Below are 24028 nucleotides of genomic sequence, written 5' to 3' on the forward strand. Positions count from 1 at the left end.
TCCCACCCATTGAATGTAAGCTAGATGTAAGTACTTACCTATTGAATATTCCTGCCCATTCAATGCAGCAGCCCTGGCTACTGCTATAAGAGAAACCATTTGGCCTGACAATCTCCCACGCTGTGACTTACTCGCCAACAACACCCCAAGGGCAGTGCACCACAAAGCAGCTTTTGGCCACCATTTTTGGGCATTGGTGTTTTGTCGATTCCTACCTTTGTAAACCAACGCCTCCATCGATCAATCCTACAGAGTCAAACACTTTACATCTGTCCTTTACGCCCGTCATCCGTTCACAAGCAACAAGATGGGCCTCCCGTTGCTGAAAGAATTCCTCTACCATTGCTTCGTCAGTGGCTTTCGGTGGAATACGCGCCGCCGTTGGAGCGAGAAGCACCAGGCCTACATTTTCTATTCCCTTTTGAGTGCCGATTACTCCAAGCCACTGATCAAAGGCATTGTCCAATCCTCTAAGCGCAAGGATGGCAAAGGCATTCCCAACCTTCGAAAGGACACCGTCGGCGATTTGTTCGCTCTGATATGGAACTGCGCCGCCGAAAATGTCAAGTTTTGCAAGGATTTGACACCGCGCGAATTCTTCGCCGAGTGCAAGGCCAATTACGAATGCGCTGATACAATCCCTGACGAGGCACTGTATCAATTCACCCTGCGAGCCATCCATGCTCGCAACATCTTCAAGGAGTACCAGCAGCACTGGCAGAAATCGGAGGGTACGGCCATGAGTGAGGCTATCGACAACTTCATTGATGCCTTCGGCAAGGAGTACGACATCAGGTACGGCATCGACGAGATGGAAAAGCCATTTCGGGAGCGAGATCAGGCCAAGATCGAGGCATCTATGGCAATCCGGGGCAAGAATCTAAGCATCCGCAACCACTACTTACCAGTTCCCCTCGTCAGCGGTGATGGCGATGGTTCACCAGACAACCGCATGTTCGTGGACAAGGAGTACACTGAGGAAATGGCCCGTCGCGTCGCCGACACCACTAATCCGGCCGCTCAAGTGCCCCCTGTCGACGGCCAGATTGGCCCTGAGCAACCTTCGGCAGACGTCGAACCCAGCTGGGAGTTTCCAGTCGATGTAGTCGATTCGGACGACGAAGCAGATTATGAGGATTGGGAGGACGGATTTTTGGAGGGGCTGGAGGATGAGGTTGATGATACCACTTCGGGCAACGAGGATATCGCCAACAACGACGCCGAATTGGACAATTTGGCTGCAAACCTCAAGTTCAAAGAGGAGGAGGATTCTATGGAGCTTGATGGTTAGAAAAGACATCACGACTCTGCCGGTACAAACGTCAGCGTTCGCAGACGACCCGAATCCACCGTATAACCCGGCCGTCCGAGTGGGGTTGTCTACGGACTACGTCGTTGGCCACTTTCTCCACATCGGCCGGAATGCAGAGAACACGTCTTCCGACAGTCGAATGCTCGCGGGACAACACCCCCCAGTGATAGCCTTGATAGAGATCAATTTACATCTTGCGTGGATATCGCAGTGAGACTTGCTATTTGAGATCAAAAGACGTGAGTAGGTATAATGGTCCTGTAGTTCCTGACTGAAACCGAACCAAGCGCTTGGGTGGTGACGGTGCTTACTGGCTGCCTGTCTCCACATATTTGCCCCAGCGCAAACTTCATTTGGACGCCGCATCAGTCATCCAACAAAGCCGGAATTAATTCTCCTGATCTCCAATCCACACCCACAACGACCTTCAATCGCAAAACACCAAGTTACCGTACCTCCACAACCACCACAAACCGTATCCACGCAAACGCACATTCGCACACACAAAACTTCGCAATCATGGGAAAGGTTCACGGAAGTCTTGCCCGCGCTGGTAAGTCGACGACCCCGCGCACAAAATCAATCCCGTCATCACGCGACCGGGCGCAACGCAGCAGCTGACACAAGGCAACGCAGGCAAGGTCAAGTCTCAGACCCCCAAGGTCGAGGCCCAGGAGAAGCCCAAGACCCCCAAGGGCCGCGCCCACAAGCGCGACATCTACACCCGCCGCTTCGTCAACACCTCCGACGCCCCCGGCGCCAAGCGCAAGGTAAGAGCGACCCCGACGACAGGCATCGCCGTATTGCGAAGAAAGAGCAGAGAACTAACCGAAGCGTCGATATTGCAGATGAACCCCAACCCTACCGCGTCTTGAGAACGCCCCGACTCCCTCACAAGAACGAAACGCTCGAAGAACACGATGAACTGCTACGACGGCGGTAGTGTCTAGACCACGCGGAGCCGAGGATGTGGTGCACGTCTAGGTACATGGACAAAGAGGGGATACGCCCCGCTACTTCCGCGGATGATTCGGCAACCGCGAGGAATTTGATAGGCCTATGGAGGTGGCACATGTGCCACATCGGCTGCCGTAGCAGAGCAGTTTAGTGGAGGACCTCTACAGTCCAGGGCCACGACTGCAGGCGCAGGAAAGAGTTGGTAAATAGAAGCCTATGGCAGAATGGAGTTGCTTTGCTAAAACTACTGTGGAATACTCTGATGTGACTGGTTGTCGTGTGTTGCCCGAAGAAGCCGCAAGCGACCGCAGGAATAAACCGTCTTGATTATTCCACTTACTCCAGGGAATAACAGTAGAATAAACTAATACGATTGGAATAATAGGTGTTTAGTAGACCTGCTTATTCCTGGGGAGGCTTGGCCGGTTTATTCTCGCAGGGGCCTGGCCGTTAGCATAGAAGTGGTCGGCTTTCGTGGGGTCGCTGGTGCTACCGCAGATAATCACATTAATCACATCGCAGAAACGAAACGGGTTGTGGCATAACCAGCGTCAATTATGCAATAAATTTATCCGATGAGTCTAGTCATACCAACGAATCCCAACATCGCAGGCGTTCGTCGAATAATAGTAACCTGAAATGGCCCCGAGCAATTACATGACCCCATGTTCATGTACGCAACATAAGAACCCTCACACTCCCAGCTCCTTGCGACCCTCGTCCGCCTCCTCCTTTTCCTGGAAAGCCCGAACAATGTGTAGCCGCTCCTCGGCCCCCGTGAACTCCAGATGATGCCCCTCGCACCAGCCCATGGCGACGTCCCGCTCGCTGGCCCAGACGCAGCGCAGGTACTTCTCCGGGTTGAACGACACGGTCCGGTAAGCGCCCAGCTCGACCATGAAGGCGTACTTGCGGCACCGCGGGCCCGACGGGATCGTCAGGTCGTTGTACCCGGTCGTGGCGACGACCTTTTTGGCCGCGAGACCACTTGCATTGAGGTCAGCCTGATATTTACGACATAGAAGGATAGGATGGCAGCATAACTTACGTTCCCTCATAGAGCTCCCGCACCATTCCATGCAGGATCGTCATGTCGCGGTTCTCACAGAGGTCGCCGGGCGTCTCCCACTTGCCGCCCAGGAGATCCGTGCCGGCGCGCTGGACGAGCAGCACCTTGTCGGCGTCTGGGCTGAACACGATGGCGCTGACGGCCAGGCGCTCGTAGTCGTCCGTCTTGTTTTTCAAGACGGGCCGGGCACCGCGGAAGGCGCGGTGGTGCATGAAGAAGGTGGCGACGGCCTCGGTGTAGGCGAAGGTAGCGAAGGCGACAGATTTACTCGCCTGGTTGTTGCCGCTACCACAGTTGATCTTGACGAGACTAGAATCGGTCGGCTTGGCGACCTGGGCATCGTGGTCCTTGGTAGGGGAAGCGACTGTGGGTGTGCTAGTGGCTTCGACAGGTTGCTCGTGGTTGGGCGTTTCCTCAGCCGTGATACCAAGGCACTGCATGAGCTTGGCCTGAGAGGCCGGGTCGGGGTTCTGGGATTCCTGGCGTTCCTTGGCTTTTGCAGCGAAGCTCTGAGCAGCATCCCTGAGCAGGCCGTACAGAAAAGCCTCGTCGTCCATGGTTGAGTGGGAAGATGCGCGTAGTGGCCGAATGACGACGTGGGGAGCGAGACTTTTGGGGATATGGGCGATGGTGTTCTCAAATATTTACAGAAATCGATTGGAGGTCTCACATCCAAAATAAAAAAGAGTGAGCAGCTCTCAAATGTCCTTCGCCAAAGGATGAATGGGTGCGGGTGTCCGATTCAGCAAAAGACAGGAGTGGATAATGACAATCACCAATGTCCCCCTATCAACAATCAAGTCAACACAACCACTTGACAAGCGATGGTTCACATCTTTTGCAAATGAATACCTTCACACATAGGTTTGCATTTTCTTTCGCGATTTTGGATCGATTGTTTGGGGTCCTGCTACGTGGGCAACACCGTGTCGTTGGCTAGGCGAGGCAATCGGGCACCGAGTGACAGCATCATCATTGCGGACTCGCTGCCGCTACCCTTATCCCTCGGCTGCTGCGTCTTCACCGCATTGTACGTCGCCTGAGGCCAGCTGTGAGGGCATCAGGCCGCTGGTCGCGAAAAGTATGTAGTCAAAGCGCATCTGGACCACGCAACTGGTTGATTGTGCGTCGTGTAGTTGCAAGGGGCGCCGATGCTCTCGAGATCCCCCGACAAGGGCTCAGATAGGCCGTAAACCTAGGCGCTGTTCCTCCCCGGTGTTAGGAGGCTGGCAGATCCTCGTATACCGTTTTCCAATAACCTGGTTGAGTGTGGCATATAGCAATGATATTAAATGGATATTATGGAAGCACTGCATACTCTTATTTTTAGGTTTCCCTTTATTCAATTTTAATTCTAGAAAAAGAGTAATATAAAAATAATGCGTCCTTAATTAAATATCGCTCGGTATACTCGTTAACAAGCATGTCCGATTTAACCGAGAATACCGTAAGGCACCCTAGACACCCCAGGGACCTATAATTATTAAGGCACTGTTACTTCTAAAACGGCTTATGGAACCCGACCAGGTCGCCGCGGCTTGCCTGTATCTCTGTAGGTGCAGATCAACACTATAGACCCGTTGTGATACAAGGCTGGATTTTGTTCAACTCCTCCAAAAGTTCATCAACCAACTTCTTTTGCACTCGTTGGCCCCATTTACCAGTAACTTGACACCTGGGTCTAACTATCATTTAGAACAGCCATATATAAACAGAGTAGGGGTGCATAACTCACATTTCGATCCGGCAATTTGAAAGGTATTGTCCGTTCGTCTCCGGGCCCGCCAGTAAGCCGTGAACCAGGACACGACTGCCTTCTTCAGCCGAGCGGGCCAAAATCTTCTCGAACACCTTGAATGCAGAGCTGTCTGCAGATTCGTGGGCAAGATTGGACTTGCAAAAGCTTGGGTTTGGTGTATTGATAATTACGTCCTCCTTCCCCGTGGCGCTCGACCTTGCGAAGAGCTCGCGTACGGCAAAGAGGACGAGAAGCTTACTCAGGGGGTACCGGCCGCTCATGTCGGCTGTTTTCTCGTTGTTGAGCCTTTCGATGATGCTTGGGTTCTTGTCGGGATCCAGCTCTGCCAGGGGGGCCATGTTGTACAGGGCACTGTTTGGTATCACAAAGCGACACGCGTGCCCCGTCGCCTTCCCAGACTCGCGCATCTTGGGCAGGAGGAGCATGTACAGCAGGAAGGTGCTGATAAAGTTGACATTCAGGGTCTTCTCATAGCCCTCACTCAGGCTCCATTGCGTGGTCATGACGCCAGCGTTGTACAACACGCCATCGAGTCTTGGAAGCTGGATGGAGACCCGGTTGGCGAACGCCTTGACGGAATCGTAGCTGTCCATATCGAGAGGCCAGACTTCAATGGTGGATGGGGGTTGGCCGGTGGTGTCAATGATCCTCTTCTTGGCATCTTCACCTTTGGCCAGGCTTCGTACCCCTAGTATCAATCTTCCCACACCAAGCCGTGATAGGTGAAGACTGGACTCGAATCCAAGGCCGCCGTTGGCTCCGGTCACGATGAAGACTTGCTCGAAAATATCAGGACCAGCTTCCGTAACAGGGAGCGTGACTAACAGTTTTGATCCTATCAAGGACTTCATTCCGTATAGCGCTGAAGTGATAGACATTGCTGGTCGTGAATTGCTGGGGGGCGAGGTGTTTGTGAGTGCAACGGTGTGTTGGAAAAACTGGGGGACTCTAGAGTAGTGGAAGATATCTTATGACTATGACATCCCATTCAATAGAAGACTTCAGGGACGAAAAGAACCTTTTATAGCCAAGTTGGCTACTCTTAAGTGACTCTGTTCGTTCTTCCATTCACACATGGAGTTAGGTAGCTCCAGGTGCACAAAGTTTTATGCGCCGCTACGATTGCACTAGACGATGCACAAATACCCCTGAGATGCGATGTATGACGCTAATTGGCTCGGGGATAAATCAATTAGTGGGTAGCTTGGGGGACGGGGTTAATATCTCCGTCCTGATGATTGATCACACGTGCCAACGACAACAAAAGGACCTACTGGACTTGCCCAAACAGAGTCAAAGCTCATTGAATGCAGACCATCTCTCCCCGTGATACTAAAAACATATACGCCAAGACCCATTGACTAATCGATGTCTCATTTCCCCAATGACTTCCCTCGATGGCGTTCCCAGGAGGGTCGAGAAGCGGAATCGGCCACCCGTCTCATGCGAACCTTGTCGGACCCGCAAGTACGTGAGCTTGAGGAAGAGAGTATCCAAGTACCCTGAAGATGCTAACGAGTTCGCCGTACTTCCCACCCCAGATTGAAATGCAACCGCAGTCTACCATGCGACTCCTGTACCAAACGCGGCAAATCCACAGCGTGTGCTTATGCGCCCAATGCCAGCCGAGCCAGGCCAGAACCCAACAAGTCCCGGGACATGAAGGACAGATTGAATGCCCTCGAGAAACTTGTGTCCTCGTTCCTGGCTGGTGAAGCACCTACTCTAGCCAGCCCATCGGCCACGGCTGGGAACAACAGCGCGGATACTGAGACGAACCCGACACTCGTCAATACTCCACTGTCCGAAAGGCATGACGACTCGATCGCAGCAGATGTTGGTCTCACTAGGCCAAATGGAGATGCGCCGCTTTCTCCAGAGACCCCTAATCTCCAAGAGATGGGAGACGGCCAGGTGAATTACATCGACCCCAGCCATTGGTTGTCCATCCTCGACGACATCAAGGAGGTACGAGAGCACTTATCCGTCCCGAACCAACCTATGGCGCACAGTGTCATGGCGCTCGACTCAAATCACATAACGCCAGACGCTACGTTCTTGTCTATGCCGGCTCAGACCTTGAACCTCAGTGATGCTCTGAGCGCTTTGCCGGCCCGACCAACTTGCGATAGGCTGATCTCTTGGTACTTCAACGCCCGTTTTATGGTCTTGGGTATGGAATCCACCTTCATTAACTGTTTTATTCACCTGAAGGCTGATCCATGTTTAAGGTGTTGTACATCCTGCCAAATTTCAAGCCGAGGTAAGTCTGTGGTATACTTCACTCGTTGAAAGCGAGGCTTTGCTTACCAAGACCCCAGTACACAGCATTCTGGGAGTCTCCTTCCACAGCATCGCCCTTGTGGGTGGCTCTGCTATTCTCCATTCTAAGTATCGCGGCAACACTACGACGGGTATCAAACATCACGGAACCCGCTGGCTCAGTCCCCCCTATCAACATATTTCAGCAGATCACTGTGCAATGCTTGGTTTTGGGGCGATACACCACCGCCAATGCGCACGCTCTCGAGGCGTTTGTACTCCATCTCCAAAGCGGCTTCTTTTCTCTCGACAGACCACCCGTGGAGTTATGGTTTGAGATGGGCACCGTGATCCGGCTGGCGTTCCGCATGGGGTACCACCGCGACCCCAGCAAACTCGCGGGAATTTCGCCATATGATGGTGAGATGCGGCGGCGGGTCTGGCTCAACATAGTCCAAGTGGATGCGTTGATGTCGTACCAGAATGGGTACCCCAGCATGATACCTACCGAGTTCTGCGACACAGCCGTACCACGAAACCTGGAAGACTCCGACCTGCGTGTTGATATGGAAGCATTGCCGCCATCCAGACCACTCAACGAACAGACACCCGTTCTGTACGTCATTGTCAAAGCTGGCGTCATGGCGGTTTTCAAGAAGATCGTTGCCCACACCCAGTCGATTTCTGTCAAGCCATACGCCCAAACGTTGCTACTGGACCAAGAGATGAACCAGGCATACAGTGCCGTGCCGGACCTGCTGAAGCGGCGAGATATCAACGAGTGCTTTCTGGACCACGCCGTACTAATATGGCAGAGACGCACAATCGAGCTTCTCTATCTCAAGGGTCTGATCGTGCTCCATCGAAGATACATCAACTACGAGCAGCAAAGTCCAGACTTTGAGCCCTCACGACGGGCTTGCGTACAGGCAGCGCTCGAACTCCTCGCCCGCCAAGCGGAGGTCCACGAGGCTTGCGTGCCGGGTGGCCGGCTGTATGAGGATCGATGGATCTTCGCCGCGCTGTCGGTGCACGACTTTCTACTTGCGGCCATGGTGATCTCTCTCGACCTATCCGTCCGCATGCGGTCCGGTAGCCAGCATATGTCGGGCAGTGAAAGTGAGTACCAACAGCTTGCTGGTAAGGAGTATAGGGCGTTGCAGGTGTCTCAGCGAATCTGGGCTGCCAGCAGTACTGCTTCCCCTGAAGCCAACATCGCGGCATTGGCGCTGGACCTGATGATCAAGAAGGTGGCGGAGAATGACACCGGCCTCTTCCTCTCCCATGATGCTGGGCTTGCGGAGATGGACTTTGCCTCAAATGCCGAACTGCCTTATGCGGGCGCAGTATCCCAAATGATCGACGGGTCCGAAATCATCGATTGGGTAAGTCTGACTCATTGCACAATATCGCTTCCTGCAATTTCTAATGCCAGGAACAGGGTCTACTCGACCAATATCTCCAAAACATGGATCCTTCGATCTTGGATGCGACTCTTTGACTTATCGTGGCACGTTATAATATTTCGACTGGTATTTCCTATTGGCATCGTATTCTAAAGCGGGAATAAATTCTTGATAATATCAGTGCTTCTCATAACCCAGATCCATGATCCTAAATGTATAATCGGTTGCTGGGAGAAGTATTGTTAGTGAAATAAGCCGGATTCGAGTTACGGTCACGGGGTGCAAGCAATCCGTGGTAACTACGAACTATAAAAGGGGCGAAAATGGCGAATCCAGTCCAGCTATACAAGTCCAAATCAAAAGCGATGTTTACCGGAGAAACTTTCTATTCCCCCTTCCCCTTTTCTCTAAAACACTTCCTAAAAATATAATAGTTCAAGTTCCCGACAAGATTATTTGTCTTTCATTACTCCGCCTCAAACTTTTAGGCGGAAGGACAACAAACACCATTCAACCTACGACTACACCCTTCACAATTTCGCCTAGGGATACTCATACTCAACCACCACCGACACAATGCCCGTTGATCACACATTCCCTCCCGAGCTATGGGTAATCATATGCACCGAACTTGCTGACCAGCAAGATCCACGCTTTCATTGGAAAAACCCGACTGAAAAAATCGAGGAAGCCCGAACAGCTCTATATTCGCTCTGCGAGACCTCCAGAATGCTCCGGTCTATCGCCCAGCCTCTACTACTGAGATCTCGCTGTACAGAAGAGGAGCCCGGTGGATTTCTCAGTCTTGGAAGAAACATCCTGTCCAAACCACGGTTGGCCTCATTGGTGCGATGCATCAAAATCGCACGAGACTACTCAGATTACTACGGGGAACTCGAAGACCATGAAGAATATCCTATACTGCTGGAGGTCGCCAATCGCCTAGGTTTTGATCCATCCCTATTCTCTACCGGCCTTGGAAGACCATCTGGCCTATTCTCTATCAGCACCGGAAGACCATTTGGAGCCAATTTGCCACCGCTGCGCCAATTATTACCATCCTTCCTCCCCAAACTGAAGTATCTACACATACAGCTTCGTGATCACGACGCGCCCTGTCGATTCCTACAGACTCTGCGAAAGAGGTCCGTCATCACGCCCTTCGAGTCTGTCACAACCCTATTGCTGGAGTCGGCCGCGCTGTTTTCTGACCGCTGGGTTCTCCAACGATACAGCCCCTTACTTGCCTTACTCCCCAATCTCCACCTGCTGTCTCTGTGAAAGTGTGGCGGGATACTTGCGGCAGGAGATACCGGTCGCGAACAGTACGATTCAGGCGAGAGTATTGTCGATTGGATGCCAAAAGGACTACAGTCGATCCATTTGCGGGATTGTATGCTTAAAATCCCAGCTATAACCACACTTCTATCTACCTGTCATTCGCTGGAGAACGTTTTCTACGCCCCAAAAGAAGGCATCTTTACTGTTCATCCTGGATATTGCCAAGTCGTTCGGGCATTACGCGGGTCTAAAGATACCTTGAGGTACCTAGATCTTGATATACGCCATTGTAAGCTTTCCTCAAGGCTTTTCGGGGCGCCCTGGGATGGCAATTTCAATAAGGACCTGGCCGAGATGTGGCAAGCTCTCCAAGAGTTCCCCCATGTCACGTACGTCTCCGCCAATGGAAAGGGTTACCAAAAGAGGGATTCTGAGCCCTTCGATTGGGTCTGTTTGAAGAACACAGACGACGTCAGGTACAGGACTCTGGATTTCCAATTCGCCATGGAGCAAGCAATGGGGTTTTGATCAAGCTAAACGGAAGTGGAGAAACGGACTCTGCATGCTTTGTCAACGCTGGAGATGCCGGCCCCGAACAAGCCTGAGGCTTCTGGTTAGCCTGTTGAATTGCTTGTTTTGCTGGAGTCAGCCCGCGTCTGCCTGAATGCAGGCACCATCAGCTCAGGCTAACAAGACCCTGCCACATCAACACACCACCACACTCAATCAATCAACCCCTGTCATCTCAGACCTAGGTGCCCATTGCCTAGGCACACCCTCGGTCGCATGGTCCGTTCCGCTGGGTTAGGCAATGCTATTGCTTAGCACAGGTTGGTTGGCCCACCAGGACTCGGCTACTGCAACACCCAGAATGCTAAAAAGGGCTTCGACGGAATTTGATGTTGGAAGCAGCAATTATCTAGTTAGGAATCAATGGCTAAAGAATCCGATTCAAACCAAAACTTGACGAATCTTGCAATACTGAATTTGTCCCGATATGGTGGCCTTTCCAGCGAGGCCCGTTGACCACAAGAGAGCACGGCCGGGGGCTGATTTGAGGTGGCTAAAGAGCCGCAGCTCGCTCGGTCAGCTGCTTGACATCACTCGGATAAGGCATTTTACACCTTTCACCCCCCGAACATTGATTGTTTGTGATGCCTGTGTGGCGACTTTCCCCACCAAGCTCCTCGCGGGTTGCGGCTTAACGGCCTCGGAAGAAGCCACAAACTCGAGGCATCGAGCTGCTCAGAATTGTTGGAAGTGACCAGGGACACCTTGCCGAGAGCCGGGCCGAGCTGCACGCCTGGTTGGATAATACAAGATCGCGGAGGATCAAGTGGTACACCTGAGGCGTAATCCAGGCTAGACTTGCCAGCCATAACCACCACCAGGGGAAGAGGCGCGAGTGGGTGACAATCGCATCTTTGAGCTACCCACGTGGTATTCCCTTGCTGTTGCGTTATCATGCCAGTCTATTGGCGTGGTGCCGGTGGTTGGTAACGATTGTGGTGGTACGAGCCCATCTGCAAGCTCTTCTCGAGGACCAACGCATCGCCAGATCGTTCGTTAGGCGTCCTCTGTCGCCATGAAGCAGCAAAGGAGATAGAGTCATATCAGTAGAGTATTGGGCCTCTTTTTGGCCTCAGTCCCCCATCTTCCATCTCTGAATCGCGGCTTATATCTTCAGTTGGATTCCCAATAGTTTTATCGTATGTAGATAACATGAAAGATAAACAGTCATACCGTTCATCTTTCACCGTCACCACCGTCTTTCAACCCAGCGCCCCTCGTCGTCATACACCCTGATTTCCAAATTGTGTCACTCAACCTCTCTTTGTGAGAGGCGTAAGTATCACAACTACAGTGCATTGGAAGATATCTGACCAAGATATCTATAGTATAGACTCAAGTCGCGCTCTCTACCTCACGGCAATCCCCATGCGCTACTGTGGACCGAGATCAAACCTGTTGGGATCCATTTGGCTGCTTTGACTACCGGTTTGTAAGCAACATGACAGGCATTACATATGCAGGCCAGAGGCTGATGACACGTTTAGCTTGCTAGCTTGACGGATGATAGACCATCAATCAAGCGGAGAAGCATGTCCGATAATTTTGAATGGGATCCAGCATGGGTCGATAATCTGAACACAGACTTGCACTTCAATGGAGGTCGGGCTGCAGAATGCCTTGTTTCGCCCTTTGACATGGATTTTGGCTCTCCTATTGTTGGCCCGTTTGACTTCAGCACCTTCAATACCGGAGAACCACCAATACCCCAACCGAATTACTTGTTGGTCAATACATGGCTGCGAAACAACTATTGGGCCAGTTTGCCATATGGCCAGATCGCACAACCAGCAGAGCCAGGGGAAATCTATGTGGGAGGTGGGCAGCTTCCGCCCCCAAGCCCCGCGCATGCGCCTCTGATCCCCCCAAACCCCATGGGGCATTACAGCGTCGCCAGTCCTTCGTCGCCGAACTCTTCCCACAGCGGCCCTGGGCTGCAGTACCAATGCAAAGTACTTCACTGCGAGCGCACCTTCAAGAAGTGCAACGACTTGAAGAGACACTCCATCACGGTCCATAGAGACCACCACCATTACAACAACAACATAACTAAATGTTACCGGTGCCCTTGCGGTTATTCCAGTGTGCGCAAAGACAACTATCTGAGACACCATTTCGGAGACAAGCGCCAACGAGCGAAGTGCACCAAAGTTGCTGAGCAGGTGTCCTCGGACAACCCTTTCGAGTGCTTTTGCGAAGAGGCTGACTGCTCTGCCTCAGCACATCTCCTACACGTTACCGGGTGCACCTTAGGGCACCATGGGCCACCAGGCCGTCCCAGGCGTAATCGCTGATTGCTCTGGGACAATAGCCGATTATTACGTTTGCGGAAACCAACGACTCAGAGTCAGCTGCGACAGGGGGTTTAAGGGACGCCACCACATCACCCCTCATCACTGGCCCCCACGATCGCCAGCTTTCGTTGGTTTCTGATGTGCCGTTCCTATGAACGGCTGAGGAATCAGTGTTATTACACACTGCTCTCTACGACGCTTCAGTTTCCATGGGCATTGCGCCTTTCAACTGACTTGATCCTTTTCCTTGGCGTTATCTACATAGCCACATCAAGGCTAATCACTCGCTCGTTTTTGGGACGGTCATTCGGAGTTATTCTGAAATTCCCTTCTCAGTGGCTTTCCGCCACTACCACACTGCGAGCCACAGGCTATTGCATCTCAAGTACACGCCCCTCCCGGGTTCTGGAGAGTCTGATAATCCTCACCTATGGGTGTGAGGATACTAGGACATATACAAATACATTTGTTCAATGACATAACACTTTGAAAACGTAGTCACATTTAGAAAGTGATTCGAAACTGATCAGATTTAAATTCACGTCTTTTGTTTCTGCCGGGGAGCCTTGGTATGAATTGAAGAAATGTCCAATTCCCCTTGGATAAAAGGCCAACAAATCAACGGAACTCTATGCCCTGATACACGAGGGACATAGCCCAGGTAGACACGTGCATTCAATCTCATTGGATTGTTCTCTGCGCCATGTTTGCTACTATTTCATTCGTGATCTAGACAGTAGGGCAGGTCGGAGTTGAATCTTGACTGGCAGGTTTTACGATGCATCTATCTTCTCGTCTAGACTGTCTCACTTTTTGGCAAGCTCGGAGAGCAGGATCTCGCATAGAACCTGCCCAGCTATTCATACAAGTTTTCTTGCTGGCACACATGCATCATCCGAGGCGCATTTGGGGGTTGGAGGTCTGCCTTGTTACTTGGATGTCAGCCACCAGGACGTGCATGGCCCCTGTAGCACCCCCGCTTTCGGTTGGTTAGAGATGGTCCGGGACAATGTTTCCAAGCCCCGTGATGCGTCGCTCGAGGCCTAAATTTCCATTGGTATTGCTACGGCTCTGCAAAAACCCTTTCATAATGGGCCTCGAAAGTGATGGTACCGACTACGCGGTCTGAGCTTGCCGGGAGTTTGAACGGAGAGTCAAAAGGTCGCTTAGCTGAGCGCCGAGGCCTATTTCGAGGGACCTAGTGGCGGGTTGGCTTTATTGGAGCCCAATGGGTGCCCTACTTGTATATAAAACTCCATTGGTGCGCGATGGCGGGAGAGGCTTTTTGAAACGGCCAGATATTGAGTATATCCTCTTGAACCACCAACCGACGTTATATTTGACTATCTCGGCCTGTTGCACTACAGTCTTATATTTAAACTTCCAATACGATCCCAAAGACCGACTTGGCAGTATTGGACTGAATCAAAAGGCCAGAACGGCGAGGATTGTTAAAAGATAGGGGCCAGTTTGAACTTGATATAAGATCCTGTCATCAGGTACGTGCCATATCCAATTTTCACTGGATGTTGGTAGAAAAGGGGTCTTTTACTGACTTTCTCCCTGAACAAGAGCTCAATTACCGTGAACCCATTTGAAAAACTAATCTAATGGCCCGTTTCACTACAGGAGTCTGCACCAAAGACATCAGCACCGCATATTCGGAGTTGTTGGCCCAAAGGGCTCAGCCTATCCTGCGCCCAGTGGACGATGAGTTCCTCTCCACATCACCAAGGGGAATCAAGCAGCGGGAAGGCCGCTGGGTCAAAAGGGAAATCCGACGCAAGGAAGCCGCCAAGAGAGGGGTCGCCGCATCCGCCGCGACAGGCTCGGGGGAACCATGGACATGGAGGAACACGGACTGCCCGAAGCTCAGCCACAGGAGATAACAAGGCTAACATGGGTCGGCTTTTGCAGCGTGTGGCGCGTTCAATAGTGGTGTAGAGCCTCTGTTCTTCTTTGGGGCGGACGGACGGAGTGCAAGATGGGAACAGTCACTACAGAGCCCAGCCAGATGGACCCGTGCCGCTATTTCCTGGCCTGGTCTTGGGTATCATGCCATGCTTCCCCTGTATCCTAAGCTCTTTTACCAATCTTGGTAATTATTCGGTTAGAGATTGATTACTGGTATGAAAGAGTTGGTGATTGTGTGACTGGGCAAACACATCACTGTCATTACCTCTGTAGATACATTACCTTCTCGTTTCAATCAAATGCATGTTATCATAAACACCAGAAATTTCACCCTGAAAGCTCCCTGTACTGAGATATTGGAGTCAGAATCATAACGTATAGGGGTTAATGTCTCCAGCAAATCTGCCGAAAACCAGACCCAGCGTCTTAATTTACTGACTTAGTCCATCCGCCGCCACCGAATCTTCAAGTCCCGATCCGGCGGCATGGCCCCCGCTCCACAATACCGCAAATCACTCTCAGCCCCGCGGTCCGACGGCGACCCCCCCGCCGTGTTGGTCCACCCCAGCACCTCCAAGTCGAAACGGAAGATGACTGTGGCGACGGTGGTGAAGATCTCATGCTTGGCCAGCTGGCGACCGGGGCAGATGTTGGCGCCGCCGCCGAAGGGGAAGTACGCCGCGGGTGGTCCGGCCATGGCGTACCTGCGCTCCCCCTTCGACGTACCTGATATGGCGCTCCGCCCAGAAATCCGAGGCCGGGTGGTCCGTGGCGGCCCAGACGGACTCGTCGTAGTGCGCGATCATCATGGGTACCTGCAGCAGGGAACCCCTTTCGACGGTGGTTTTGCCGTTGTCCAGGGTGACGGGCTGCTTGACGTCGCGCACGATATTGAAGTTGATGCGTAGGCGCAGCGTCTCGGTCCAGATGGACTGGAGCAAAGGCAATGCCACCAGCTTCTGGTGATCGAAAAGTGGCTTCCCCGTTTCTGGGTCCCTGGTCGTCGCCGTAGCCACCTCCTGCCTCACTGCCTGTAGCAGGCTCGGGTCTTTGATGATCTCCATCAACATCCACATTGTGGTTGGTATGCTGTTTGAATTCAACCTATAATACTCCCCAAGTTCATGTTAGTCGCATTAACAACGAAGGTTTGTGGTAAAACCCTTAGAACACCACTTACGCAAATACCAGCGCACCCAATGTGGCAGCTATCACTTCGTCCCTCCACTCCGTCTCTTTCATCCAGCGATACATTTCACGGACGGCCCGGCCACCGAAGTGGGGCTCCCAGTCCGCGTCTTCTTCAGGGGCTTCCCAGTCGAAGCCGTCAGAAGCGGCATCCAGCCATCGCTCCATAGAACCCACGAAGGCATCGTGGGCCTTGGCGGGTTTTGAGTTCAGCCACTTCGGTAGGCCCATGACGAGCTGGAACACCTGTTCGTCAAACGCCCACAGACGGTCGACGAAGTCGGGGTTCAGCTCGATGAGGCGGGGACCAAATAAGGTTGTGATCAAGGCTCGGGTGACCTCGTAACGGCATAGTTTCTGGATGCTGACGGTGCTCCACTCACCTGCCGGGTAGCGCTCAAACAGCTCGTCCAGATTCCGGTAGTACATCTTGATCAACGGCTTCATATACTGCGGCTTGCCCAGGTACTCGGCGTAGATGTGCTCGTAGTTGTACCAAAGCCGCTGGCGCGGGAGCACGCCCTCGGCTCCCGGGATCGGGGTCTTGGTCACGCCTGAGCGGTCCGCCTCCCAGCGCCGGACTTCGGCCGGGTTCATCTTGTACAGCGTCGGCAGGGCATAATGGGTCATCTGCTCCTGGTTGGTGACATCGTGCACCAGGTCGCGACCGAACACGGCGCGGACGTTCTGCTGGCCCGTCACCAGGTAGACTGTCTTGGGGCCAAGGGAGAAGCGGAGGATGTTATGACAGCCCCGCCGGAGTGCCGCCTGGGCGCGTGTCATGAACATGTGGTTGTTGAAAATGAATTGGAGGGTGTTATAGACGCCAGGTATGGGGTCGCTGAGCGTTTGCTGAGAGGACGCATCCTTGGAGGCGGCTGTCTTGATTCGAGACAGTAGCAAGACCAGTCCCAGGCAGGATGCTAGGAATATAAGCAAGGACAACGGGGAAAGCCTGAGGACCTCGGGCAGGGCCTTGGGGAATGCCCATCCCGGGGCAAGCGCAGCGATGTTGAACATGACGATAGCTTTGAAGAAATAAACGGATTACACGGAGTGAACATCCTCGGAGAGGAGCAAAGCAGATTTGGCTGCACAAGCGGCTCAAGTCCCTCCGAGGTGACTTTGCTGCTCCGGTCAACACCATCGTCCAATCAGACTCCTGGGTTGTGTCCTCATCCCTGTAACGTCGTACTGCCCTTACCCACCCCTTGCATCGGTTCCTCTCTTTTACCGCCTTCCGTCTGTGTGTACTTGCTTTGCAAAGCGCAGCCACATCTCGGAGCTCAGGAGATCTAAAGACCTCCTACTAGGTACCCTTTTGGCTACAAACCATGGATCATTTGAATGTTGATCCGACCTTCATCAATTTGAGCCTGATGCCCTCGGGTGGCGCTTGCTGCTTAGATACCAGGAACCGTCTAGCAATGCCGCCATTGCAGTCAACAAAGCTGAAAGAAGGTCTGCTTGGGGTTTAGGCAACGATATTATAGGATATCATATTGAGCGCTCTGGAATGATGCAGGGTGGTTCTCTTTGATCGCCATGAGTAGTAAGTTCAAGAGCTTGCGACCAGGATATGGTCGATAGGATATCTGCACGTCTCGTCAAAAAGGGGTGCATAAGGTTTTGCCGATCGTTAGCATAGTCCCACGAGCGCCTAACTAACCACTTGGATGCATTCCCAGTAAACTCTAAGCAAGTGCTTTCGGCCGAGTTTGGGTTTAGCATTTCAGCCCTGCGTCTAATGCGACGTCTACTGACGGTGCACGGTCTGCCTTTTGGCTACGCACCCGTCCCGACAGCAACACTGGCTGAGTAAGTCTAGGCACCTATATTTCAACACCAATTGCTTTATCCAGGCAAGGACGAAAGCCCCAGTGGGCAGTGTGCGTTTGACTAAGAAGCTAGTTCGGCATCCGGCAGACCCTCCAGCCAATTGGGTTGTTAGACGAGGTGGTAGTGGGGCGGTGTAGTAATCTCGGGAGATTGCAGTGACTGGCTGAAGACAGAACGCTTGTTGTGTTTTTATACGGAAGATGCATTAATAACTTTCATTCAGGGCTGTCTAAGCAATAAACCAGGGAGTATCTCAGCCCCATACTGGCAAACGATGGAATATACGATGAAAGGCCAGTTGCAACGAAGCTAGAGACTATACTAGATGCTATTCATAGAACCAAGCTAGCTGACCTAGCACTGTCCAGACTAAGGCCTTGTCAATTGTTTCACGGTCTATGCCTCTTCAGTGATTACTAACATTACTATACTGACAGTATCATGAAAAACTTGAGTATACTGATGCCTTGAAATCAGGTGGTGGTAACACTTCATCAAGCTCTGCAACATCTATAAGAACGGCTGGTCTTGCCTCTCGTTTTCTCTTCCTTCCTCTGTCTCATCATCACCACCATCACCAGCATCTTCCTCATACTTCCTCATCAACATTCGACATTCCAGATTCCAACAGAACCAATCCAGCAGTCCAGCCAACAACAGTCTCCTCATATCACATTTCAACATCACCTTTACCATTCTCCAAAATGTCTGTCCTCAAGAACATCATTGTCCAAGGCCTTCTGGCTACCGCTGTTGCAGCTATGCCATTCGCATCTGAGGGCTCGACTGCCGTAGATGCCGGCAGCCAGGACGCCGCCAATTCTGTCTGGTCGCCTGCTCTTGTGGCACGCAAGAATGCGGACAAGTGTGAAGCCCACATCGCCATTGATTGTAAGTTCTAAAGATATCCCCTTCCCCTTCCTTTTGTTCCCTTCGGCCAACCAGTATAACTGACTAACACCCCCTCCCAGCCTCCAACGGCCTCTGCGGCGCCCACTGCACGCAAAAGTACAAGATCAACATCGTGGACAAGTCGGGCGCGGCCATCGGCAAGACGTACGACTGGAGCCAGGTCGGGGAGTGGGGCGCCACCAATCCGGCCAAGAAGGTCGAGATCGCCACGACCAAGAACAAGAACCTCTTCGTCGACGGCTACCTGCCCGGCGGCATCATGACCAACGACGACAAGTGGCGCAGCTCCTTCACCCTCTCCTACGACACCCAGGTCTGGAGCTCCCACGAGTGCGCCAACCACAAGTACAAGTCCCCCCGCGTCAGCAACGGGCACCGCCACGAGTTCGACCTCTGGTGCGAGTTTGACTGCTAAGAAGCAGTTGAGATGGGGCCACGCATTTCGGTTTGGGGTTGGGTTGGGGGTATTGGTGGGAAGGGGGCTTGGATGGCCTGGTGAACTGATGGCAGCGGGTGTTTGATGGTTGATTTTTATCTTGTTGGGTTATATTCTTCTTCGGTGCTTGAGTATGACTTGTGTATCTGGTCACTCCTCACTACTTTGTTTACATACTTTGTCTGATTCAGAGTTCTTGTACCATGCTCCAGTCGTTACTATGAAGCTCTTCTTTCGAATACAGATACTCGTTCTATGATTTCCTTCCCTTTCTCCACCGTCTCGCCATTAATAATTTGCCAATGCGGCAAACGGCGTCGACGCTAATGGGATGCATCTCTCGTATACTCCACTAGTAGGCCCACAATACGAGAACTGTCAAGCGCATTTCGCAATCCAGCTCCGTCAACCGCAATCTGACTTGGGTAGCTGTCCTTGATACCTGACCAACTATATATAGTCGGATAACACGTAAAGAAAACCGGCAGCTCTGCAAACCAAGAATGAGGCTCATCGACTGCCGCAGTGAGCCTTTGCTGCTCAAAGAATACTTTGGCAGCCCCACGGATCCCTTCGCCATCCTGTCCCACACCTGGGATGCCCAAGGAGAGGTCACTCTACAACAGTTTGCCAATCTCGACTCGCGGACCTCGGTCAAAGGCTGGGACAAGATCGAAAAGACCTGCCGGAAGGCCCTCGAGTGCGGCTACCACTACGTCTGGATAGACTCGTGCTGTATCGACAAGACCAACAACGCGGAGCTCACCGAGTCCATCAACTCCATGTTCCAATGGTACAGCGACGCCGGCCTATGCCTCATCTACCTGAATGACTTCGATGCCGGTGACGCCGACACTCTACGCCATGCCCGCTGGTTTACTCGGGGATGGACGCTGCAGGAGACAATCGCGCCCCGCGCGGCCTACTTCTACGACAGCTCCTGGCGCTTCTTCGGCACGAGAGATTCTCTCTGCCAGGAGCTGTCGTCCATAACGGGAATAGACGCGAACATATTGTCGCCTCCACCTGGCGCCGACATTCGCAACTTGCTCGCCGACACGCCCGTCGCCCGCCGGATGTCGTGGGCCGCGTCTCGGCAGACGACCAAGCTGGAAGATACTGCTTACTGCCTCATTGGACTGTTCGGGGTCAATATGCCCATGTTGTATGGTGAAGGCGCACAGGCCTTTGTCAGGCTGCATGAAGAAATCATACGCGACAACAACGACCTGACCCTGTTTGCTTGGACCGCAAAGATGGACAGCCATCCCAGCTCGGGCCAGCAAGGCAGCTCTTCAACGTACCGCGGCATCCTGGCCCAAAGCCCCGCCGAGTTTGCTGGTCTGGGCAACCTTGTGCTCGACCACGATCTGCAGTACAACTCGGACTACTCCATGTCCAACAAGGGTTTGCGAATCCACACCTTCATACACCCCACCCAAGGCTCAGAAGATGTCGTGATGCCCCTGCACTGCCACACGCAGGGAAAAAACGGGCAAAAGACGCCGCAGCTCGGCCTATTCCTGAAGCACGAGCGCGCCAGCGTCTATTTCCGGGTCCGGCCGCACACGCTGGCCACGCTCCCGGAGCACTCCCTGAACTCGGGCGGGAACGACATCTTCGTCTCCAAGCGCTTCAAGCCGCGGATCGCGCCGGCAGTGGCCCACAACGCGCTCGGCGCCGTCTACTTCCAGATCAAGGGCCTCGAGGACGGCGCCGCGGTGCGGCTGGTCGAGACGGGGCCCCGGGAGCTGTGGGACGCGCAGAACCGCGTCTTCGTCACCAGCGGCCTCCGGAGCTTCGTCGCGTTCCACCGGTTCCAGCTCGTCGGCAACTACACCGGCATTGTCACCGTGGCGTGCGGTTTCTCGGAGGATAACCCGACGCAGCCCTGGGTCCACATGGAGGATATGCTGGGCGCCCTGTACCCGGCCGCCAGCGCCAGGGACTATCGGGCCATCGCCCAGATCGGGGCGAGCAAGGGCAGCCTCAAGACTCGGAAGCAGGACCTGATGATGCTGGTGGTGACCAGCAACACGATGAAGGCCAGGTTCGGGGTGGCCAAGCTGCAGTGCGAACAGCGCACACGCAGCGATGGGGAGACGATCCTCGTTGTGAATTTGGAGTTGAAAAAGAACAATGCTGTGTTATTCCATTTGTTTAAATAGGTTTTACACAGTGGAGTTGCTCTTGGGAAGTCGGTGTTGGGGTGTGCTCTTACACCCTAGTCGAGTGTATTGGGTTTAAGGTTCAGGGGTTACCAACGTCTACATACGCTTAAGCTCAGGAATCGTTTCTCTTGCCCAACTATGGATTTCGGAGATGCAAATTGCAAAACCTATATCAAGTCGCTTCAACTACAACCTGCCTCTCCAGACAGATGTCCAAGTAAAAATTCACTTATTTCATTTACATAAACTACGCTACGAAGACCCTCCCAGGACAACAAATCTCATCATACTTGTGTGAACAGCCTGGAAGAAGGATCACTTCACAGCTGGAAAGGTCTCTTGAATCGCCCAATCTTCGATTCACTTCTCACGCCAATTCCATTTGAAAATGGCTCCCTTAGGGCTCTCCCCCTTAGGAGACCTCACAACCCCCAGCGCCACCACCAACGCTCCCCGGCAACGCTTGGTCTTGCAGGACCCCCTGAACCCAGCCAGTCCTTCGTCGCCATTCTACATCGGCAGACCCATGCCACAACCACCGCCCTCGTCTCCTGGGCCTTTGCCTTCGCCTCTTCCTGAATGGAACTCCGCAGGGACGCTCGCGATAGTCATCACCGCCTACACCTGCCTCTGCAACGCCGCTGCGGCGATAACCATGGACCTCTGGAACAAGGGCAAGCGTCCGAAGCCGTGCTCGCGGACGCTGTCGGTCCAGTGGATCGCCTTGTTCGCCATCTGGACCGTCGCGCTGCCCGTCGTCCCCGTTCATTATGGATTACAGCTCCTCGTCCGGGCCTTTCTGTACTGGCGCTACTCTATACCTGCGGACACTGCGAACGCGGACGACCTGGAGGGCCAGGACCTAGAGCGACACATCGACACCCTCGACACCACAATCGAAGGTAACCGAAGCATGTTTCGCCGGGCCCTGGTCGCCTACGTCGGCCTGCCGCCCCTCCGCGCGGGAAAACTGTCCTGGGCCGAAGAGAACCGCTGCCAGCGCTTGCAGGCGCGCGAGGAACGGCGGGCGGAACGACGAGCTCGGGCAGAGGCCTTCTGGACGCTGCCGCCCTACGACGGGGTCGTGCTGCCCCCGTACGAGACGCTGGTGATAGAACCCGAGGCCGGCGTCGGCGCGGCGGATACTGAGGCCACTGCTGCAGCACCTGGCCAGGGCGGTAACGACGGGGGCTTTGCTGAGGAGAGGGTCGTCGGCGGTCGCGAGGCTTCATTTTATGCGTCTGAGGTGGGCGCTGATACGTTGCAGTCGCCTCCACCCGCTTACCACTGTTGAGGGAAATCCTGAAGAAAAGGGGGTGGGGATGGGGAAGTTAGAGATCCCATCGGACCTATCTTGACCTTTTTGAGCAAGTTTGCAGGCGACCGCTCAACCACTAAATCTGGCTGGAATCGAAGTCTAAATGTCACAACCATAGTTTAAAAATGAAGTACGTCTACCTTGAGTATGTATAAAACATTTTCATCTGCTTTCAAACCACCAACGCGCATGCAATCATAAACTTTACCTTTCCATTTCCCATCGGAATCTGCCAAATCGTAACAACAAAATGTCGAATCAGCAGAACCCCGAGTTCCATTTCTTCTCCAAACTGCCCCCGGAGTTGCGGCGCATGATCTGGGACTACGCCGTGGCAGAGCCGCGCGTGGTGCACACTAAGGGTTTCTACGATCGCGCGACCAAAAGATGGAAGTCACGAGGCACCAGAATCACCGTCTACCCCAGGTTCTCGCCGCTACACGATACTTGCCACGAGGCGCGTAGGGCGTTCCTGGCGTCGCCCGGCCTCGTGCGGGAGACGGACACGGAGAAGGGGTTCGGTGTGGCGTGGCACCCCGACCGCGACTTCCTCATGTGCCATGATACCAGCGCTAACAAGCGCCGTCGGTTTGAGTACGGTTATATCCCCTGGTGGGATGCCATCGATCTCCGCAACAATGATTTCCGCAACGGGTTGCAGGACCCTGCAAGAGGCCGCTACAGTGTTAGGAACATCATGTTCGATCTGTACCAGTTCCATAATATCTGGACCGTAACCCCTGGTCGGAGGCTTTTCCCGAATGGTCACCCAACAGAAGACGTGGAAGGCAACATGATCGGCGGTTTTCCCAACGCAAGGATAATGAAGCTCGTTCCCGGTGCCAAGTTTCGTCCGGCGACCAGAACAACGCGGGCGTCTCGGCGCGAAACCGTTCTGAAGCATACTGATGACCCTGTCGATTTCAAGGATGCTTGGGAAACGATTAATGAGCTGAGAGGCGATGGGCCGAAATCAACTGTGGGATCGGATCGGATCAAGTTGTCGGGGTCGATCTCCTGCCGCCTCTCCTCTCGGTAGGGGCCTCACGAGCGGAAGTATAAAGGCGTCAGTGCGAGGAGCTAATCAGAGTTTGCCTCGGTGAACTCTCTCATCGTTGGTTATGTTATGTATGGTATTAGCTCGCTCTCTTTGCGTCTCTTTCACTGTTGAAATAACCTGGTAATGAATTCTAGAATAGAAGGTTGACCCGGGCGAAAGAGAAACCTTGCCCAAGAGCATGACTGTTCAACCAAGGTTCACCATTTCCTGTCCATTTGTTCGTCCTTAGCAAAGCTTCCCTAGCTTTGAAGTTATTCTTCTTCTTTCAACATCCATCGCT

The 24028-nt window shown here is 53.2% G+C and overlaps 12 protein-coding genes across 12 annotated transcripts; 7 read left to right on the forward strand and 5 right to left on the reverse strand.

Moving 5' to 3' along the window:
- Nucleotides 1-307: 307 nt before the first annotated feature.
- Nucleotides 308-1291, forward strand: PG985_008580 (uncharacterized protein; the record flags this gene model as incomplete). Its single annotated transcript, XM_066828348.1, has 1 exon — nt 308-1291. The coding sequence occupies one exon, from the start codon at nt 308-310 to the stop codon at nt 1289-1291; it is 984 nt and encodes a 327-aa protein (XP_066683260.1).
- A 517-nt stretch (nt 1292-1808) lies between these two features.
- On the forward strand, nt 1809-2187 carry PG985_008581 (40S ribosomal eS30 domain-containing protein; the record flags this gene model as incomplete). Its single annotated transcript, XM_066828349.1, has 2 exons — nt 1809-1865; nt 1949-2187. Exons 1-2 carry the CDS (start codon nt 1832-1834, stop codon nt 2185-2187), a joined length of 273 nt encoding a protein of 90 aa, XP_066683261.1. The 5' UTR covers nt 1809-1831.
- A 774-nt stretch (nt 2188-2961) lies between these two features.
- PG985_008582 (uncharacterized protein) lies at nt 2962-3895 on the reverse strand (the record flags this gene model as incomplete). The annotated part of the gene is made up of 2 exons (XM_066828350.1): nt 2962-3256; nt 3318-3895. 2 exons carry the CDS (start codon nt 3893-3895, stop codon nt 2962-2964), a joined length of 873 nt encoding a protein of 290 aa, XP_066683262.1.
- A 1012-nt stretch (nt 3896-4907) lies between these two features.
- Nucleotides 4908-5975, reverse strand: PG985_008583 (uncharacterized protein; the record flags this gene model as incomplete). Its single annotated transcript, XM_066828351.1, has 2 exons — nt 4908-5019; nt 5074-5975. 2 exons carry the CDS (start codon nt 5973-5975, stop codon nt 4908-4910), a joined length of 1014 nt encoding a protein of 337 aa, XP_066683263.1.
- A 519-nt stretch (nt 5976-6494) lies between these two features.
- On the forward strand, nt 6495-8860 carry PG985_008584 (uncharacterized protein; the record flags this gene model as incomplete). Its single annotated transcript, XM_066828352.1, has 5 exons — nt 6495-6564; nt 6698-7270; nt 7329-7360; nt 7419-8744; nt 8801-8860. 5 exons carry the CDS (start codon nt 6495-6497, stop codon nt 8858-8860), a joined length of 2061 nt encoding a protein of 686 aa, XP_066683264.1.
- Nucleotides 8861-9341: 481 nt separating this feature from the next.
- On the forward strand, nt 9342-10046 carry PG985_008585 (uncharacterized protein; the record flags this gene model as incomplete). The annotated part of the gene is made up of 1 exon (XM_066828353.1): nt 9342-10046. The coding sequence occupies one exon, from the start codon at nt 9342-9344 to the stop codon at nt 10044-10046; it is 705 nt and encodes a 234-aa protein (XP_066683265.1).
- Nucleotides 10047-12148: 2102 nt separating this feature from the next.
- PG985_008586 (uncharacterized protein) lies at nt 12149-12910 on the forward strand (the record flags this gene model as incomplete). The annotated part of the gene is made up of 1 exon (XM_066828354.1): nt 12149-12910. The coding sequence occupies one exon, from the start codon at nt 12149-12151 to the stop codon at nt 12908-12910; it is 762 nt and encodes a 253-aa protein (XP_066683266.1).
- A 2353-nt stretch (nt 12911-15263) lies between these two features.
- Nucleotides 15264-17032, reverse strand: PG985_008587 (cytochrome P450; the record flags this gene model as incomplete). The annotated part of the gene is made up of 3 exons (XM_066828355.1): nt 15264-15528; nt 15551-15928; nt 16005-17032. 3 exons carry the CDS (start codon nt 17030-17032, stop codon nt 15264-15266), a joined length of 1671 nt encoding a protein of 556 aa, XP_066683267.1.
- Nucleotides 17033-18540: 1508 nt separating this feature from the next.
- Nucleotides 18541-19713, reverse strand: PG985_008588 (uncharacterized protein; the record flags this gene model as incomplete). The annotated part of the gene is made up of 3 exons (XM_066828356.1): nt 18541-18685; nt 18811-19171; nt 19698-19713. 3 exons carry the CDS (start codon nt 19711-19713, stop codon nt 18541-18543), a joined length of 522 nt encoding a protein of 173 aa, XP_066683268.1.
- An 880-nt stretch (nt 19714-20593) lies between these two features.
- On the forward strand, nt 20594-21367 carry PG985_008589 (HET-domain-containing protein; the record flags this gene model as incomplete). The annotated part of the gene is made up of 1 exon (XM_066828357.1): nt 20594-21367. The coding sequence occupies one exon, from the start codon at nt 20594-20596 to the stop codon at nt 21365-21367; it is 774 nt and encodes a 257-aa protein (XP_066683269.1).
- Nucleotides 21368-22232: 865 nt separating this feature from the next.
- PG985_008590 (uncharacterized protein) lies at nt 22233-22804 on the reverse strand (the record flags this gene model as incomplete). The annotated part of the gene is made up of 2 exons (XM_066828358.1): nt 22233-22596; nt 22656-22804. The coding sequence occupies 2 exons, from the start codon at nt 22802-22804 to the stop codon at nt 22233-22235; spliced, it is 513 nt and encodes a 170-aa protein (XP_066683270.1).
- A 134-nt stretch (nt 22805-22938) lies between these two features.
- On the forward strand, nt 22939-23727 carry PG985_008591 (uncharacterized protein; the record flags this gene model as incomplete). The annotated part of the gene is made up of 1 exon (XM_066828359.1): nt 22939-23727. One exon carries the CDS (start codon nt 22939-22941, stop codon nt 23725-23727), a length of 789 nt encoding a protein of 262 aa, XP_066683271.1.
- Nucleotides 23728-24028: the final 301 nt, after the last annotated feature.

Source organism: Apiospora marii (assembly GCF_038362585.1).
Source record: "Apiospora marii strain CBS 49790 chromosome Unknown utg000005l_segment0_segment0, whole genome shotgun sequence".
Taxonomy (NCBI): domain Eukaryota; kingdom Fungi; phylum Ascomycota; class Sordariomycetes; order Amphisphaeriales; family Apiosporaceae; genus Apiospora; species Apiospora marii.